The sequence below is a fragment of the Nerophis lumbriciformis genome, linkage group LG39 (assembly GCF_033978685.3).
Source record: "Nerophis lumbriciformis linkage group LG39, RoL_Nlum_v2.1, whole genome shotgun sequence".
NCBI classification, from domain to species: Eukaryota; Metazoa; Chordata; class Actinopteri; order Syngnathiformes; family Syngnathidae; genus Nerophis; species Nerophis lumbriciformis.
This window is the reverse complement of record NC_084586.2, coordinates 11,444,024-11,464,015: the sequence shown is the minus strand read 5'-3', so window position 1 is coordinate 11,464,015 and position 19,992 is coordinate 11,444,024. Positions and strand designations below refer to the sequence as shown.

Below are 19,992 nucleotides of genomic sequence, written 5' to 3'. Positions count from 1 at the left end.
AGGTCCAACAAAGCGAGCGGTACTCCAAGCGACTCTGCTGCCCGTTTGAATCGTGTTATGTCGGGAAATCTCTTTTATCCCAATTCCACTTTATGTAGTTGGGGTGATACATTATTCAGTCAGTTTTGCAGTACCATTTTTTATTTTTTTTTGGTTTCCTCCTAAGAATTTTGCCGCAAAGCAGCTGTGAAAAAGTGATTTGTTTGGCGGGGCGCTACAATCCCCGACACACCTGGCACTGAATACCTACGAGTGGTTATTAGGGAATGTAGATAAGATGAAGATAGAAAAAGATAATGGCTGGCCTGATGCATAATTCAGAAATAAAAAGCCAAAGTGATAATCCGATGGAGCGAATATTCCGTCTATAGCTCGCAGGTAAGTAAACAGACCGCTTTGAAATAGGCCATCATTTCCTGTTGACAGAGCACAGCCGTGGCAGATAAGCCCAGAGAAATAATTGCCCTGTCTGATTCAACATCCAGATGAGATTGTGGAGTGCTTGCTTGTTGTAAATCAGCGGGCGGCAGGGAAAATTATACTGTATTTGTGTCAAAGCGTCCGAAGCGACCAGAAGAGTTAAGGAGGCCTTTAGTAGCACCGGATAAATTATGACTACCCCCTTCATTTTTTTTTTGGAGTTGTATAACTCTTGAGTGTGCTTTCAGGAGTCTCTCTTATTCAAAATGGAGAAAACCTAACAACAATATCCCATCTCAGTAAGACTAAAATAATGCTATTTGGTAACAGTAGAAGAGAAAGTCAAACACAAATACAGATATACGGAGTAAATATTGAAAGTAGAGATGTCCGATAATGGCTTTTTTGCCGATATCCCGATATTGTCCAACTCCTAATTACCGATTCCGATATCAACGGATACCGATACATCCATCCATCCATCCATCTTCTTCCGCTTATCCGAGGTCGGGTCGCGGGGGCAGCAGCCTAAGCAGGGAAGCCCAGACTTCCCTCTCCCCCAGCCACTTCGTCCAGCTCTTCCTGTGGGACCCCAGGCCAGCCGGGAGACATAGTCTTCCCAACGTGTCCTGGGTCTTCTCCACGGCCTCCTACCGGTCGGACGTGCCCTAAACACCTCCCTAGGGAGGCGTTCGGGTGGCATCCTGACCAGATGCCCGAACCACCTCATCTGGCTCCTCTCGATGTGGAGGAGCAGCGGCTTTACTTTGAGCTCCCCCCGGATGGCAGAGCTTCTCACCCTATCTCTAAGGGAGAGCCCCGCCACCCGGCGGAGGAAACTCATTTCGGCCGCTTGTACCCGTGATCTTGTCCTTTCGGTCATGACCCAAAGCTCATGACCATAGATGAGGATGGGAACGTAGATCGACCGGTAAATTGAGAGCTTTGCCTTCCGGCTCAGCTCCTTCTTCACCACAACGGATCGATACAGCGTCCGCATTACTGAAGACGCCGCCTGTCGATCTGCGATCCACTCCTCACTCGTGAACAAGACTCCGAGGTACTTGAACTCCTCCACTTGGGGCAAGATCTCCTCCCCAACCCGTAGATGGCACTCCACCCTTTACCGGGCGAGAACCATGGACTCGGACTTGGAGGTGCTGATTCTCATCCCAGTCGCTTCACACTCAGCTGCGAACCGATCCAGTGAGAGCTGAAGATCCTAGCCAGATGAAGCCATCAGGACCACATCATCTGCAAAAAGCAGAGACCTAATCCTGCAGACACCAAACCAGATCCCCTCAACGCCTTGACTGCGCCTAGAAATTCTGTCCATAAAAGTTATGAACAGAATCAGTGACAAAGGGCAGCCTTGGCGGAGTCCAACCCTCACTGGAAACGTGTCCGACTTACTACCGGCAATGCGGACCAAGCTCTGGCACTGATCATACAGGGAGCGGACTGCCACAATCAGACAGTCCGATATATACAGTCGTGGAATCAACACATTATTATGCCTAATTTTGTTGTGATGCCCCGCTGGATGCATTAAACAATGTAACAAGGTTTTCCAAAAATAAATCAACTCAAGTTATGGAAAAAAAATGCCAACATGGCACTGCCATATTTATTATTGAAGTCACAAAGTGCATTATTTTTTTTTAACATGCCTCAAAACAGCAGCTTGGAATTTGGGACATGCGCTCCCTGAGAGAGCATGAGGAGGTTGAGGTGGGGGGGTGTATATTGTAGCGTCCCGGAAGAGTTAGTGCTGCAAGGGTTTCTGGGTATTTGTTCTGTTGTGTTTATGTTGTGTTACTCAATCAAGCAATCAATGTTTATTTATACAGCCCTAAATCACAAGTGTCTCAAAGGGCTGCACAAGCCACAACGACATCCTCGGTACAAAGCCCACATAAGGGCAAGGAAAAACTCACCTCAGTGGGACGTCGATGTGAATGACTATGAGAAACCTTGGAGAGGACCGCATATGTGGGTAACCCCCCCCTTTAGGGGAGACCGAATGCAATGGATGTCGAGTGGGTCTGACATAATATTGTGAGAGTCCAGTCCATAGTAGTAGTACGGTGCAGATTCTTGTTTGGTGTGGGTTCACAGTGTGGCGCATATTTGTAACAGTGTTAAAGTTGTTTATACAGCCACCCTCAGTGTGACCTGTATGGCTGTTGACCAAGTAGGATTTGCATTTACTTGTGTGTGTGTGAAAAGCCGTAGATATCAGAGATGTCCGATAATATCGGCCTGCCGATAATATTTACTCATTTTCATTAATTACTAGTTTCTATGTAACTGTTTTTATATTGTTTTACTTTCTTTTTTATTCAAGAAAATGTTTTTAATTTATTTATCTTATTTTATTTTTTAAAAGGACCTTGTCTTCACCATACCTGGTTGTCCAAATTAGGCATAATAATGTGTTAATTCATACTTGCCAACCTTGAGACCTCCGATTTCGGGAGGTGTGGTGTGGGGGGTGGGGATGCGTGGTATATATATATATATATATATATATATATATATATATATATATATATATATATATATATATATATATATACACATACAGGTATATAAGAAATACTTGACTTTCAGTGAATTCTACCTATAAATATATATTTCTTTTATTGTATATATATATATATATATATATATATATACATAAAATAAATATTTGAATTTCAGTGTTCATTTATTTACACATATACTTGTTGAGTTAAGGGTTGAATTGTCCATCCTTGTTCTATTCTCTGTCACTATTTTTCGAACCATGCTGAACACCCTCTCTGATGATGCATTGCTGTGTGGCACGCACAAAAGTGCTTTCATCAAATGCACTAGATGGCAGTATTGTCCTGTTTAAGAGTGTCACAACATTGCTGTTTACGGCAGACGAACTGCTTTACGGTAGACCAAAACGTGACTGCTGTTGTTGTGTGTTGTTGCCGCGCTGGGAGGACGTTAATGAAACTGCCTAACAATAAACCCACATAAAGAACCAAGAACTCGCCCTCGATCCTTCTACAGTTATAACGTGATTGGGCAGGCACACCGTTTATATTGTGGGAAAGCGGACTCAGGTCCATGCGAATTTCGGGACATTTTCGGGAGATAATTTGTCCCGGGAGGTTTTCGGGAGAGGCGCTGAATTTCGGGAGTCTCCCGGAAAATCCGGGAGGTTTGGCAAGTATGTGTTAATTCCACGACTGTATATATCGGTATCGGTTGATATCGGTATCGTTGGATATCGGTATCGGTAATTAAAGAGTTGGACAATATCGGAATATCGGATATCGGCAAAAAGCCATTATCGGACATCCCTAGTAGATATTATGTGATTGGGTCGGCACGCAAAGGCAGTGCCTTTAAGGCACGCCCCCAATATTAATGTCTGGGTGGAAATCGGGAGAAATTCGGCAGAATGGTTGCCCCAGGAGATTTTCGGGAGGGGCACTGAAATTCGGGAGTCTCCCGGGAAAATCGAGAGGGTTGGCAAGTATGACTGGGAGACGCAACTGCTCTGTACTTCTCCCTACGTCCGTGTACCACTCCGTACAGCGGCGTTTTAAAAAGTCATACATTTTACTTTTTCAAACCGATACCGATAATTTCCGATATTACATTTTAAAGTATTTATCGGTCGATAATATCGGCAGTCCGATATTATCGGACATCTCTAATTGAAAGGGTAAAAGAAAGCACATTTTGGGTGTAATAATAGATGATAAAATGAACTGGAAATCTCATGGAAAAAAATATACAACATAAAGTAGCAAGAAACATGTCAATAATGAATAAAGCAAAACATGTTCTAGACCAAAAATCACTTCTTATTCTCTACTGCTCACTAGTGTTACCATATCTGAGTTATTGTGTAGAAATATGGGGAAACAACCACAAATGTGCGCTTCATGCACTAACTCTGTTACAAAAAAGATCAATTAAAAAAATACATAATGTTGAATATAGAGAACATACAAACCCTTTCTTTGTTAAATCACAAATATTGAAATTCAACGATTTGGTGCATTTGCAAACAGCTAAAATGATGTACAAAGCAAACTATAACCTGCTACAATTGTTCTCAACAAAAGAGGAGAAACATAACCTTAGAGGAAAATCTCATTTAAAACATTTGTATGCTCGTACAACACTTAAAACTTGTAGTATATCAGTATGTGGAATTAAATTATGGAATGGATTTTAACGACGTTTAAGAGATGGTTCAAACTACAAGTGTTCACAAAGTACACAGAACAAGAATTATGATGAACATCTTGAACAATGTTCCCTCTAAGGTGCGCGCCTGTGCAATTGCGCACTGCTCAAGCGTCAATCTATGCCACGCACAAAAGCAAATAAAAAAAAATAAGCGCAAAACAATTTTTGACATGACACGGACAGGACAGAGAAAACAGTTTTCGTAATCATTGTTCAAATATTGTAACGTCTGTCGAGACACTTTGAGGACATGAATTCCATCCATCACTTTATTGTCGGCCATAAACACATCACCAAAACATTAGTAAAAAAAAATGATATCTAGCAAAACTAGTCATTTTCTTCAGTACAAACCAGACCAAAACCAACTTTGTTATATCAACAGCAGCCGCTCGCACTTTCTCACTTGCGCCAACACATGCACATATGGCACTTAGCCAGTGATGCGTTTACAGCCACACAAAAAGTCGGACAACTCCAACACCACACATAGAGTGTAATTCCAGGTCGTTACACTATGATTTACCAATCAAATGTGTGCTTATTCTAGTGTCATTTATTAAATCTGGTAACAAATGGAGGAATAATTAATTCCCAACAAAAACTGCACGGGATCCATCGTCTGGCGGTGGTTTGGCTTCAAGCGGGAATATGTTGAACATTTATGCAGCAAAAGCGTTGCTACAAAAAGTAGCACTACTGCTAATGTGTAGCATCATTTGAAAAGTCACCCGCGAGAGAATGAAGAGTGCTTGAAACTCCACATGTCAACATCTCCGTTCGGTGCCACACCAACAAAATGCCAAAGCAACTATTTCCACATCAACACCGTATGAAAAAACTACACATAGCGAAGGACATACACTATTTGATTTCCTATTATGCAGCTCATTTTTGATTGACAGTTATTGAAATATCTTGGGTGACATCATGCACAAAAGTGCACTTTATTTGTTTTGAACTATTGTAGTGGCGTTCTGTACAAAAAGTACAATTTAATTTAGTGTTGTTTTGATATGTCATCTTAGTGACATCATGCACATAAGTGCACTCATAGCTTGTTTTAAAATGTCTCTGACAATCTTGCACTTTCTGTTTTGGGATTTACATAAATGTTTGTGCCACTGCTTAATAACTGTTTAATAAATACACTTTTGTCAATTGACTTAGTTTTTTCCCTCTCTGCATGAAAGTTTAAAATGAGCATATATTAATCCAATCCACTTTATTTATATAGCACATTTAAACAACAAAATGTTTCCAAAGTGCTGCACAACAATAATAAAAACAATATTCAAATATTATCCTTAGCTCCACCAATGACTGAATAAAAACAAAAAATAAATACATATGAAACAAAACAAAAATAAATATGATTAAAAATGATTTTAAAGGGTAAAACCAATTAAAACAGTAAATAGAAATCCAAATTTTAAAAACACAGAGAACAACAACTTAGTGTTAAAAGCCAAAGAATAAAAGTGGGTCTTAAGACGAGACTTAAAACACTCCACTGTGGGAGCAGTTGGAACATGGAGGGGCAGAGTGTTCCAGAGCTTCGGGCCGACCACAGAGAAGGCCCTGTTAATGAAGTATGACCAAGAATGTTTTAATGTAGACACATAGAATCATCATACTGGTGTGATTATATGCATCAAGTGTTCATTCAAGGCTAAAGCAAAATATCGAGATATATATCGTGTATCGTGACATGGCCTAAAAATATCGAGGTATTAATAAAATGCCATATCGCCCAGCCCTATTTATTTGTTCACTGTTCTGTTATAGAAAACAAGGACATTGGATAAAATTGCTACGGTATGAAAAGGGGTAGGATTAAATAAGCTCTGCTTCTTCCTACTCCTTTTCGGACGTGCTGTAATGAAACAACTGGAATTGTGTGACGCATTACATTGCATGTTCCAAATAAACTGAAACTGAACTGAACAAATATTTCTGTTAAAGAAAAAGCAAGGTCAGACTACAGAGAGCCATGCTGGATGTAAACAGTATCAGTCCACAGTGTATTAGCCATTGTGCAATTAGTGTGTTTGTGGCTGAGCGAGTGTTCTCGACGTGCGACGAGTGACCGACAGCCACTTCAAAATCAGACGCAGCCGTCGAAAGACCAGTGAAACATGCATTAAATGGATTTGATGGATTAACGGAGCAAAATTTGGCGTCTGCACAAAAAGCTGAAGAGATTACTTCAAGCACAAGCACAAAAAAACCTAAAGCCTTCCAGTTGGGTAGTAGGCTGGTTCATGCTGCTGCATTGCTGTCTCCTTTTAGGACATTATTTGCTGTGTGTTGACAAGTCTTTCAAATGGCGTACGGCCCACCGTCGGCAAATGCTTCCTGCTCCGATTTCAAATCGATATTTGCAATAAAAGTGACTGTTGTTCAATATTGATTAGTTCTACAACTCCCCATGTCTCTGTATTTGCCATTGTTCACCAGCGACAGAGGAAGCTAACAAATAAATAGTTGGCAAGTGTGGTGGTTGCTCATCGAGCTGACTCATGAGAAAAACGTTCTTTAAGATGCTGAAAGGGACAACGCGGCGACGACTTAGAAACATAGACCGACCTTATGACGAAGGATGAATGGGAAAGGATTGCTTTTGCTGAAATAAATATTTTGTACCAAACAGGAAGGACATTTTTCTTAGTAAACACTAGGGTTGTAAACGTTTTGATTGATTGATTGAAACTTTTATTAGTAGGTTGCACAGTACAGTACATATTCCGTACAATTGACCACTAAATGGTAACACCCGAATACGTTTTTCCACTTGTTTAAGTCGGGGTTCACATTAGGGATGTCCCGATCCGGGTTTTTGCACTTCCGATCCGATACCGATATTGTTTTTGCATTTCCGATCCGATACCGATACTGACCGATACTGGCCTATCCGAGCATGTATTAAAGTTTAAAGTTATTTAGCCTACTTAGTTGTCAGAATCATGTTGAAAAGGGTTTTAGTACTCTTGATAACAACTTGCCAGCTGAATTAGGGGAGTTTGAATAATACACAATGGTTGGTAACAAGAAACTGACCTGTTTATTCAAGGATAAACACAAAATAGACAAAATTATACATGACAAACAGAAATGGCATCATTGAACTAGGGCTGGGCGATATGGCCTTTTTTTAATATTGCGATATTTTAAGGCCATATTGCGATACACAATATATATCTCGATATTTTGCCTTAGCCTTGAATGAACACTTGATGCATATAATCACAGCAGTATGATGATTCTATGTGTTTTGATTGATTGATTGAGACTTTTATTAGTAGGTTGCACAGTGAAGTACATATTCCGTACAATTGACCACTAAATGGTAACACCCGAATAAGTTTATCAACTTGTTTAAGTCGGGGTCCACTTAAATTGATTCATGATACAGATATATACTATCAGATATATACTATCATCATAATACAGTCATCACACAAGATAATCACATTGAATTATTTACATTATTTATAATCCAGGGTGTGGAGGGGGGCGCCGGATGTAAGTGTCAAAAAGACAGCCAAAAGAGTTTGATATGAGAATAAATCTAAAGTTAAAATATAGGGTAGAAATGCACCCATTTGCAGGAAATGTAGTCTTGATTTTCAAAATGTTCTTTCAAGGCTTGCATGTCTACATTAAAACATTCTTCTTCATACTGCATTAATATATGCTACTTTTAAACTTTCATGCAGAGAAGGAAATCACAACTAAAAAAATCACTAATTTTTTCATACGGTGTTGATGTGGAAATTTTTGCCTCTGCATTTTGATGGTGTGGGCGTGTGGCACCGAATGGAGATAAGCGTCTCGACAGACGTCACAATATTTGAACAATGATGACGAAAACTGTTTTCTCTGTCGTGTCCGTGTGTCGAAAATTGTTATGCGCTTATTTTTTTATTTGATTTTTTGCGTGGCATAGATTTGCTATGCGCAGAGGACGCTTAAACAGTGCGCAATTGCACAGGCGAGTACCTTAGAGGGAGCGTTGCTTGCACGGCTGCGCTAGCATCACAGCTAACGTTAGCCATGCTGCTACCTCTCTGCTCGGGGAGGACGTATACGTATGTGACGTATGACGTGACAGTATGTGACGTGTGTAAGAAGTTGCACTTGCTGTCTGTGAGAGGGAGACACAGGAAAGAGTCAGAAGAGCCTGTCGTGTAATGCCAGCAGCTAAAAGCAACTGCGTGAGAATTGTGGATGTGTTGAAGGTGTGCCGGAAAATGCGGAACGGAAATTACGGAGCAGCAGAAAAGTGGAATGTATTATTTAAATCGGTGCGTTGGAAAACACGGACCGGAGTTTTTTTTAAAACTGGATCTGGATCGGCATTTTCCCATGCCTTGCCGATACGCAATTTTTGGCAAATATCGGCAGCCGATTCGATCCAAATATCGGATCGGGACATCCCTAGATCACATTAATCAATTCATGGTACAAATATATCAGTGGTTCTTAACGTGGGTTCGATCGGACCCTAGGGGTTCGGTCAGTCGGCCTCAGGGGTTCGGCGGAGGTCAAGACACACCCGACTCATCGTGTAAATAAAAACTTCTCCCTATCGGCGTATTACGGATATGGCAACAGCTGACTGATTTGCAGGTGTGTAATTTGTTGTGAGTTTATGCACTGTGTTGGTTTTGTTCTTTGAACAAGGTGATGTTCATGCACGGTTCATTTTGTGCACCAGTAAAAAAACATGGTAACACTTTAGTATGGGGAACATATTCACCATTAATTAGTTACTTATTAACATGCAAATTAGTAACATATTGGGTCTTAACTAGTCATTATTAAGTACTTATTAATGCCTTATTCGGCATGGCCTTATTATAACACTAACCCTCTGACCCTGGCCCTAACCCTCTAACCCTAACCCTAACCAAATAACTCTAAATTAAGTCTTTGTTAATTAGAATATTCTCCCCATATTAAAGTGTTACCAACAACATATAACTTTGTCTTGAATTTGAAAAAAACATTTTATTTTTCACTAAAGAAGGGTTCGGTGAATGCGCATATGAAACTGGTGGGGTTCGGTACCTCCAACAAGGTTAAGAACCACTGAAATATATACTATACTATCAGCATAATACAGTCATCACACAAGTTAACCATCAGAGTATATACATTGAATTATTTACATTATTTACAATCCGGGGTGTGGGATGTGGAGGGGTTGGGGGGGTGGAGGGTTAGGTTTGGTTGATATCAGCACTTCAGTCATCAACAATTATATCATCTGAGAAATGGACATTGTAACAGTGTAGGTCTGACTTGGTAGGATATGTACAGCGAGCGGTGAACATAGTGAGTTCAGAAAGTATAAGAACAAGTATATACATTTGATTATTTACATTTGATTATTAGCAATCCGGGGAGGTGGGGTGTGGTGGGGGGAGGAGGTTAGGCTAGGGTTGTAGTTGACTGGAGGTGTTCTTTTAGTGCGGTTTTGAAGGAGGAAGTGCGGTTTTGAAGGAGTTAGTATTGTACCGGTATTGTGGCCAAACAGCTCAATTTTTGTGTCATCTGGCATCACATGGACAAAAATAAGAGGAAAAATCTGTGGTCAGATGAAATAAAAATTAAGCTGTTTGGCCACAATACCCAGCAATATGTTTGGAGGAGAATAGGTGAGGCCTTTAATCCTAGGAACACCATTCCTACCGTCAAGCACGGTGGTGGTAGTATTATGCTCTGGGCCTGTTTTGCTGCCAATGGAACTGGTGCTTTACAGAGAGTAAATGGGACAATGAAAAAGGAGGATTACATCCAAATTATGCAGGACAACCTAAAATCATCAGCTCGGAGGTTGGGTCTTGGGGGCAGCAAGCTTGCGCTCCTAAATGTAAACAAATGAGTGGATCTACACAAATATCGACTGTAACGATGCCAAGTACAAGAGCCGTATATAGTTGATACTAAAAGGATTACATCAATATTTTTTTATTATCACATCATTTTTTTATTGTTTATAAACTCAGGAAACTACGACCAATGTATGATCCTGTGACTATTTGGTATTGGATCGACAACACAATTTGTAGTATCGGCCAAAACGTATGTAAAGTATCCAAACAACAAAATAAAAAGTGCTTATTACATACTACCAGAGGTGTAGTTAAACGTGTTAAAACAGAAAATAGGCAGATAGTAACAGTAAATGAACAAGTAAATTGGGAATCCATCCATTTTCTACCGCTTGTCCCTCATAACTTTGACAAAATAATAGAATGGGGAATGACACAATAAGTTACTGCATACGCAAGCAGCCAAATTCGGAGCCTTTGTAAACCTACTATTAAAAGAGAAGTTGTCTCGTACAGTGTTTTTCAACCACTGTGCAGAGATGATCTAATTTCACCTATTTGGGTTAAAAATATTTTTTGCAAACCAGTAATTATAGTCTGCAAATGATGTGTTGTTGTTGAGTGTCTGTATTATCTAGAGCTCGGCAGAGTAACCGTGTAATACTCTTCCATATCAGTAGGTGGCAGCCGGTAGCTAATTGCTTTGTAGATGTCGGAAACAGCAGGAGGCATTGTGCAGGTAAAAAGGTGTCTAATGCTTAAACCAAAAATAAACAAAAGGTGAGTGCCCCTAAGAAAAGGCATTGAAGCTTAGGGAAGGCTATGCAGAACAAAACAAAAACTGAACTTGCTACAAAGTAAATAAAAATATAATGCTGGACGACAGCAAAGACTTACTTTGGAGCAAAAACAGCTTCCACAATGTACATCCGAACATGACATGACAGTCAACAATGTCCCCACAAGGAAGGATAAAAACAACTTTAATATTTTTGATTGCTAAACCAAAGTAGATGCGGGAAATATCGCTCAAAGGAAGACATAAAACTGCTACAGGAAAATACCAAAAAGAGAGAGAAAGCCAATAAAATAGGAGCACAAGACAAGAACAAAAACACTACACACAGGAAAACAGCAAAAAACTCAAAATAAGTCACGGCGTGATGTGACAGGTGGTGACAGTACACCTACTTTGAGACAAGAGCTATAGTGATGCATGCTTGGTTATGGTTTAAAGTCATGTCTAACAATTGCGATAACGACTTTTTACTGTCAACTGAGTTTCGTTTTTTTAATGATTTCTGCTGTTGGTGTGCTTCTGGATTTTTCAACGCAAAAAATGTGCCTTGGCTCAAAAAAGGTTGAAAAACACTTGTCTAGTAGGTTGAAAATTGTTCTTTGATTGCAATAACAAACGTTTATTGTATCATGAGATATTTTTGTTAAAATAAAGGCAATAATGATATTTTTTTTGATGGCCCCTTTAATTTGCCAGTATAAAAAAATTGGTATCGGGACAACCTTTGTGCATGTTTAATACCTGTGTGGCCGAGTGGTTAAAGTGTTTGCCCTGAGATCGGTAGGTTGTGAGTCCAAACCCCGGCCGAGTCATACCAAAGACTATAAAAATGGGACCCATTACCTCCCTGCTTGGCACTCAGCATCAAGTGTTGGAATTGGGGGTTAAATCACCAAAAATGATTCCCGGGCGCAGCCACTGCTGCTGCTCACTGCTCCCCTCACCTACCAGGGGGTGATCAAGGGGGATGGGTCAAATGCAGAGGGTAATTTCGCCACACCTAGTGTGTGTGTGACAATAATTGGTACTTTAACTTTAGCTTTAATATGCAGGCTGTCTTTTGCCTTTGTCATTGAATAAACACTAAAACCTTTACACGTCAAAATGGAAGAAGATAAAACGATTTAAACACTTAAATCAGAAGTCAGCAACCCGTGGCTCTCGAGGAAATGGAAAAAGGAGGGGGGGGAATATATTTGTTGTTTTAATAATGTTTGTGTAGGAGAACCAACATGATACAAACCTTCCTAATTGTTGGAAAGCTCGCTGTTTAGTATATATTTTATGCTTCACTGATGACAGTATTTGGCCAGCGCCGTTTTGTCCTACTAATTTTGGCGGTCCTTGAACTCACTGTAGTTTGTTTACGTGTACAACTTTCTCAGACGTTGCCACAGAAAGACGTGTTTTACGCCACTGCATCTTTGTCTCATTTTGTCCACCAAACGTTTAATGCTGTGCGTGAACGCACAAAGGTGAGCTTTGTTGATGTTATTGGCTTGCATGGTGTGCCAATAATCCATGCTAACATGCTATTTAGGCTAGCTGTGTGTACATATTGCATCATTATGCCTCGTGTGTAGCTATATTTGAGTTTAATTTCCTTTCCTTATGTCCCCTATGTACTTAATTTATATCTACATGTCTCATGACACATTATCTGTATGTAATATTGGCTGCATTTCGATGCCATGTTGTTCCAGACCACAGCAAACGTTACCATGTTGTTCCAGACCACAGCAAACATTACACAGCTTGCAAAAATTGTAATAAATCCATTAAAAGAAGACAGCCTGTCCTTATCCTTTAACTTGGACACACACATCTATACCTTTGGCCATTCTAAGACAGTCATTTCCAGGTGTTATCTCACCCTCTGAGACACTTACTTAATGTGTTGCCTTCATTATAACACTTACATAAGGCTTTTGACTTTTTGCGGCTCCAGACAGATTTGTTTTTTGTATTTTTGGGTCCAATATGGCTCTTTCACCATGTTGGGTTGCCGACCCCGGACTTAAAAGAAAAAACATGGCTCTTTAGAAGCCAAAACAATGTTTAATGTTTCTTCTGCAAAGAAAGTATATTGTGTGTCTATGTATTTTATTAAATGTTTGAAAAAAATAGGTAAAATATTTCAGTGTGTATAAGTACTTATTTAGCATATTTTGCCATACATTGATCATCCTTGTCACAATGACCGTGAGATGAAATGTTCATAATATTTAATCCCTACAATAAATGTTTCAATGCTAATATATATTCACGTTTCTTAAAGCTACTTTAACTTAAAACAGGGGTGTCAAACGTAGGTTTTATCCGGCCCGCGGGATGAGTTTGCTAAGTATAAAAATTTGCCGAAATTTTTGAATGAAAGAAACCGCTCTTCTAAATGTGTCCACTAGATGTCGCAATAGCAATTATTTGTATCTTGGTAGATTATGCTACATTCATAAAAAAAAAAAAACCACATGATGTTAGTGCACCAGTCGAGGAATAGAATAGAATAGAATAGAATGTATTTTATTGCCACTATACACAGGTACAATGAGATTAAAAACAACTCCCGTATCAGTGTGACGGTCTAAAAAATATGTAAAACATAGGAAGAAAAAAAAAAGAAAAATAGTGCAAAAGGAGGTAAGGTGCACAGTCCAGCCCTGAGAACGATTTATGTTCATTGTGTTGTTTACAGGAAATAAATATTATACTAAATACATATATACAGAAGCCTTCAGATTGTGGGTGGAAAGTAAAAATTGCACACACTAAACTATAAAATCAGTGCCTATGAGAGTTCACCGTGGTTATGGCTTTAGGGGAAAAAAACTGTTCTTGAGTCGGTTTGTCTTAGACCTGATGACCCTGTAGCGCAAAATGAGCAAACTACATAAATAACATCCTGTAATTTGATTTTGATATTATCTTTTATCTTGATAGATTGAAAATGAACACCAATGAGTTGACTGATGAACATTCTCACGTAATTTCTTCAGAAAGTATAAATAACGACAAATAAAGATAGAATACTATTAATGCAGCGTATTTTTCGGAGTATAAGTCGCTCCGGAGTATAAGTTACATCGGCCGAAAATGCATAATAAAGAAGGAAAAAAACATATATAAGTCGCATTTATGGGGGAAATTTATTTGATAAAACTCAACACCAAAAATAGACATTTGAAAGGCAATTTAAAATAAATAAAGAATAGTGAACAACAGGCTGAATAAGTGTACATTATATGAGGCATAAATAACCAACTGAGAACGTGCCTGGTATGTTAACGTAACATATTAACAAAAGGAGCGCCGTAAAAATGGCTGCGCCGTTGGCGGTCTTGTCTTGTCTCCCCGTAACGTATGTCTGCTCTTAGTGGGACTGTGCCGAAAATATACTTTTCAGTTCTTATGTGTCTTGTGCATGTTAAGAATTGACAATAAATCATCTTGAATCTTGACTATTATGGTAAGAGTCATATAACTATAACATATAGAACATGCTATACGTTTACCAAACAATCTGTCACTCCTAATCGCTAAATCCCATGAAATATTATACGTCTAGTCTCTTACGTGAATGAGCTAAATAATATTATTTGATATTTTACGGTAATAATTTCACACATAGGTCGCTCCTATAAGTCGCACCCCCGGCCAAACTATGAAAAAAACTGCGACTTACAGTCCGAAAAATACGGTATGTGTATATGTAAGTGTAAAAAAACATTATAATTTGTACATTTTCAGAATGTGCTTGTTCTATTTTTAAACAAAGAAAACAATCTGAAGTTGTCTTTACTTTTAAGTTATCGTGCCGTGATTTTTACCAGTCCGGCCCACTTGGGAGTAGATTTTTCTCCATGTGGCCCACGATCTAAAATGAGTTTGACACCCCTGACTTAAGAGGATGTATTGTAAGACACAAGGGTTTATAACTAAGCCGGTCATTACCATTGACTGACTCAGTATCTTTCTATATGCCTCATAGGAAAAATGGTGAGCAAGGAGGGCGGCAAATGCATGCTCACCAACTCAGAGTCCGACTCGGAGGCGGCGCCCTTGCCCTCCACCTCGCTGGCGCTGCAAGTTAAGTATTCTCTGGACGCCGGTCGACAGGTGAGGAAAAGGAACAAGGCCCTGCAAGTGCGTTTCAAGGATATCTGCGAGGCGCAGAACGAGCAGAGGGAGGCGGAGCTGCAGGCGGCCGGCAGAGATGGCAAGCCTCTGTCCTACAAAGTGGCGTACCGCAAGTACATGACGGTGCCGGCCCGCAGGTCTATCCCCAACGTGACGCGGAGCACCGGGGTGCAGACATCCCCGGACCTGAAGAAGCGCTATCAGACGTTCCCCTTTGAGCGCAAGAAAGGGCACACCCTTAAACATGTGGCGGCGGTGGAAACGTACAAAGGTCAGAATAATGGCTTTGTCATGGAGGTGAAGCCGTCCCAGGCTGCAGAGCAGTGTTTCGATGACGAGGAGGAGGAGGGAGCCTGCGGGGTGAGCGGAGTCCGGAGGACCAAAGCTCTGCTCCATACTAATGAGTGCATCGCCACAGTGGAGCAGCACAATGCACCTGACGGCTTGTGCTCGGACGCTCTGCTGCTGAGTTGCTCCGCGGACTCGGACTGCCTGGCGGATGCGCCGCGAGGACAAGGAAGCGGGGTTGGGTCGCAGGGACAGTACCAGCTCTGCAGCGCGTCCTCCAAAGCCGGCGCAGGATTACGACACAGAGAGGCTGACACGGATCGCACGGCTAAAAGACTGCTCAATCTGGAGGACAGCTCGTCTCGGACCCTGCCGGACAGGGCCTCCAAGGTCACGGGGCCGATCGCCTGGAACTCTCTCACGCAAGTGGAGTGCCTGGATAGTCTGTCCGCGCGCAACAAGAGGAAGAAAAGCCTGCAGCTCAACGGGTTGCAGAGCGAGACGCTGCCGCGTTCCCGCAGAGGCTGTACCACACAGGCGCAGTGTCACGTGGGACAATTATTAGCCAGGCCTCTGGGGGGCATGGACAAGTCTCAGTCACTCTTTGGAGGCGGCGATGAAAGGGGGGCGCCGTCGAACCCCAGGCAGGAGGCCTGCAAGCAAATAGTGCCTATGAATCAGGATGGGGATGTTAAAGCACGGCTCCAAGCCATGGAGAACCTCATTAGCTCCAGCCAAGAGACCATCAAGGTGCTGCTGGGGGTGATCCAGGAACTGGAGAAGGGAGAGGCCCACAGAGAAGGGTAAGTTGTCCACTCCAAAAGCCGTTGGGCATTATCAATACTAATTCAGATATTGTGGTCACGAGGCAACAAATGAACTAGAATTATGATCCAAACAATAACAAAGCTAGAAGTACAGATGAAGATGTGCACAAGGCCATTGGAAAAATACCATTTATTGTCCAATAGTCCAAGGATGGAGATAGCATCCAGCCTGCTGAAAGAGAGGACTGTTTACCTGAACAAAAGAGGCCAACAAAACCGTCAATTTGATGAGTGTATTGCTGAGGCTTGTCTCTGATTTTTATCCATTTGACCTGCACCTACACATTTAATCACATAAGCATGTGGAAAAAAAAGTAGGACACCTCATGGTGTAACCCAGGAGTCTCAAACTACACTCAGGTGGGCACCAAACAAAATGTATTTAGATCCTATTTTTTATTTATTTTTGTCGTGGGTTTACATTATTCGCCCACGGAACTTTTGTTATTGTTAGAGTTCCGGTCGGATAGGTTTTCACTAAGGATGTCCGATATTATCGGACTGCCGATATTCCATCCATCCATCCATTTTCTACCGCTTATTCCCTTCGGGGTCGCGGGGGGCGCTGGAGCCTATCTCAGCTACAATCGGGCGGAAGGCGGGGTACACCCTAGACAAGTCGCCACCTCATCGCAGGGCCAACATATTATCGGCCGATAAATGCTTTAAAATGTAATATCGAAAACTATTGGTATCAGTTTCAAAATTATCGGTATCGGTTTCAAAAAGTAAAATTTATGACTTTTTAAAACGCCGCTGTGTGTCATGTCTGTGTAATCATGTTTTGTCTTCGTCATGTTTTGTTTAGTTTCTGGCTTTTCACTCCCTTGTCTTGTTTCCATGATTACCCATTAGTTTCACCTGTTCCACGTTTGGACTCATTGTGCACTCTTGTTTATCACCATAGCAACCCATTAGTTTTCACCTGTCACGTCACGCACCTGTTTCACGTTTTGAGTCACGCACCTGTTTTCGTTAATCATGTCTGTAGTATTTAAGTTCAGTGTTTTCAGTTTGTCTTTCTGGTGACATCTCCATATTTATGCTTCTGCACACTCTCCACACCCTTATGATCCTTGCTGCTCTTTTTTCATGCCGGTTCCATGCCAAGTAAGTTTTTGTTTATTAAGCCACAGTTAGTTTTTTTTGTTGTTGTTCATAGTTTTTGCCTTTGTGCAAGTGTTTGGTTTCATAGTTTGTTCTCCGCCATTGTGCGCGCCTTTTGTTTACTTCCTTGTTTTGTATTTATAGTCTTTAAATAAAAAATGTATCTTCATTCCCGTCTCGCCCGAGCCAACTTTCCGTTGCCTTCGAGAAAAACTAAACCCCAGGACCAAGTCATGACACTGTGTACACGGACGTAGAGAGAAGTACCGTATTTTTCGGACTATAAGTCGCAGTTTTTTTCATAGTTTGGCCGGGGGTGCGACTTATACTCAGGAGCGACTTATGTGTGAAATGATTAACACATTACCGTAAAATATCAAATAATACTATTTAGCTCATTCACGTAAGAGACTAGACGTATAAGATTTGTTTGGAAAACGTATAGCATGTTCTATAAGTTATAGTTATTTGAATGACTCTTACCATAATATGTTACGTTAACATACCAGGCACGTTCTCAGTTGGTTATTTATGCCTCATATAACGTACACTTATTCAGCCTGTTGTTCTCTATTTTTTATTTATTTTAAATTGCCTTTCAAATGTCTATTCTTGGTGTTGGATTTTATCAAATACATTTCCCCCCAAAAATGCGACTTATACTCCAGTGCGACTTATATATGTTTTTTTCCTTTTTTATTATGCATTTTCGGCAGGTGCGACTTATACTCAGAAAAATACGGTATGTGCTCCAATTACACGATCACATATGCTTATATATACAGTATATGTCAGCCCGGCCCCCGGCCAAATGTTTTTAAAGGGGAACATTATCACAATTTCAGAATGGTTAAAACCATTAAAAATCAGTTCCCAGTGGCTTATTTTATTTTTCGAAGTTTTTTTTTAAATTTTACCCATCATGCAATATCCCTAAAAAAAGCTTCAAAGTGCCTGATTTTAACCATCGTTATATACACCCGTCCATTTTCCTGTGACGTCACATAGTGAAGCCAACACAAACAAACATGGCGCATAGAACAGCAAGCTATAGCGACATTAGCTCGGATTCAGACTCGGATTTCAGCGGCTTAAGCGATTCAACAGATTACGCATGTATTGAAACGGATGGTTGTAGTGTGGAGGCAGGTAGCAAAAACGACATTGAAGAAGAAACAAGCTATTGAGCCATATCGGTTTGAACCGTATGCAAGCGAAACCGACGAAAACGACACGACAGCCAGCGACACGGGAGAAAGCCAGGACGAATTTGGCAATCGCCTTCTAACCAACGATTGGTATGTGTTTGTTTGGCATTAAAGGAAACTAACAACTATGAACTAGGTTTACAGCATATGAAATACATTTGGCAACAACATGCACTTTGAGAGTGCAGACAGCCCAATTTTCATCAATTAATATATTCTGTAGACATACCCTCATCCGCGCTCTTTTCCTGAAAGCTGATCTGTCCAGTTTTGGAGTTGATGTCAGCAGGCCAGGGAAGCTAGGGTCGATAGGGGGTTTAGCTCGCTCGTCTGCGGGAACAAACTGCCGCCATTGCTTGCCGTGCTACCGAGGTCCTTTGTCCCTGAATTGCTCACACACTCCGGCAGATTCAATGGGGGTCTGGCGGCAGATTTCTTTGACTTTATCGTTGGAAATGCATCTGCTTTGAGTGTCGCAGGATATCCACACATTCTTGCCATCTCTGTCGTAGCATAGCTTTCGTCGGTAAAGTGTGCGGAACAAACGTCCAATTTCTTGCCACTTTCGCATCTTTGGGCCACTGGTGCAACTTGAATCCGTCCCTGTTCGTGTTGTTACACCCTCCGACAACACACCGACGAGGCATGATGTCTCCAAGGTACGGAAAACAGTCGAAAAAACGGAAAATAACAGAGCTGATTTGACTCGGTGTTTGAGAAAATGGCAGATTGCTTCCCGATGTGACGCCACGTTGTGACGTCATCGCTCCGAGAGCGAATATTAGAAAGGCGTTTAATTCGCCAAAATTCACCCATTTAGAGTTCGGAAATCGGTAAAAAAAATATATGGTCTTTTTTCTGCAACATTAAGGTATATATTGACGCTTACATAGGTCTGGTGATAATGTTCCCCTTAACCCAATGTGGCCCTCGAGTCAAAAGGTTTGGGGACCCCTGATCTACATGTAAATAGTCATGAAAATAAAGAAAACGCATCGAATGAGGAGAAGGTGTGTCCAAACATTTGGCCTGTACTGTACATAATGTAAAACAATCTGAACGAATGACAATATTCTGAAAGGTAACCAGTTCATTTGCACGAGGACATTAGTAAACAAGGTTTTAAC

The 19,992-nt window shown here is 40.9% G+C and overlaps 2 protein-coding genes across 3 annotated transcripts in view; one reads left to right on the top strand and one right to left on the bottom strand.

Moving 5' to 3' along the window:
- The window catches only part of dock1 (dedicator of cytokinesis 1), a 533,069-nt gene that overhangs the window by 233,680 nt on the left and 279,397 nt on the right, over positions 1–19,992 (bottom strand). The window lies entirely within an intron of this gene.
- Positions 1–19,992, top strand: part of LOC133577741 (inhibitory synaptic factor 2A) — a 98,377-nt gene that overhangs the window by 19,018 nt on the left and 59,367 nt on the right. The window contains exon 2 of one of the 2 annotated variants that reach the window (XM_061931734.1): positions 15,287–16,526. In XM_061931734.1, the coding sequence (XP_061787718.1) occupies positions 15,292–16,526 (1,235 nt within the window). In that variant the 5' untranslated portion in view covers positions 15,287–15,291. Of the gene's footprint in view, positions 1–15,187; positions 16,527–19,992 lie in introns of those variants that run through there. The other variant, XM_061931735.1, reaches the window with a different exon arrangement.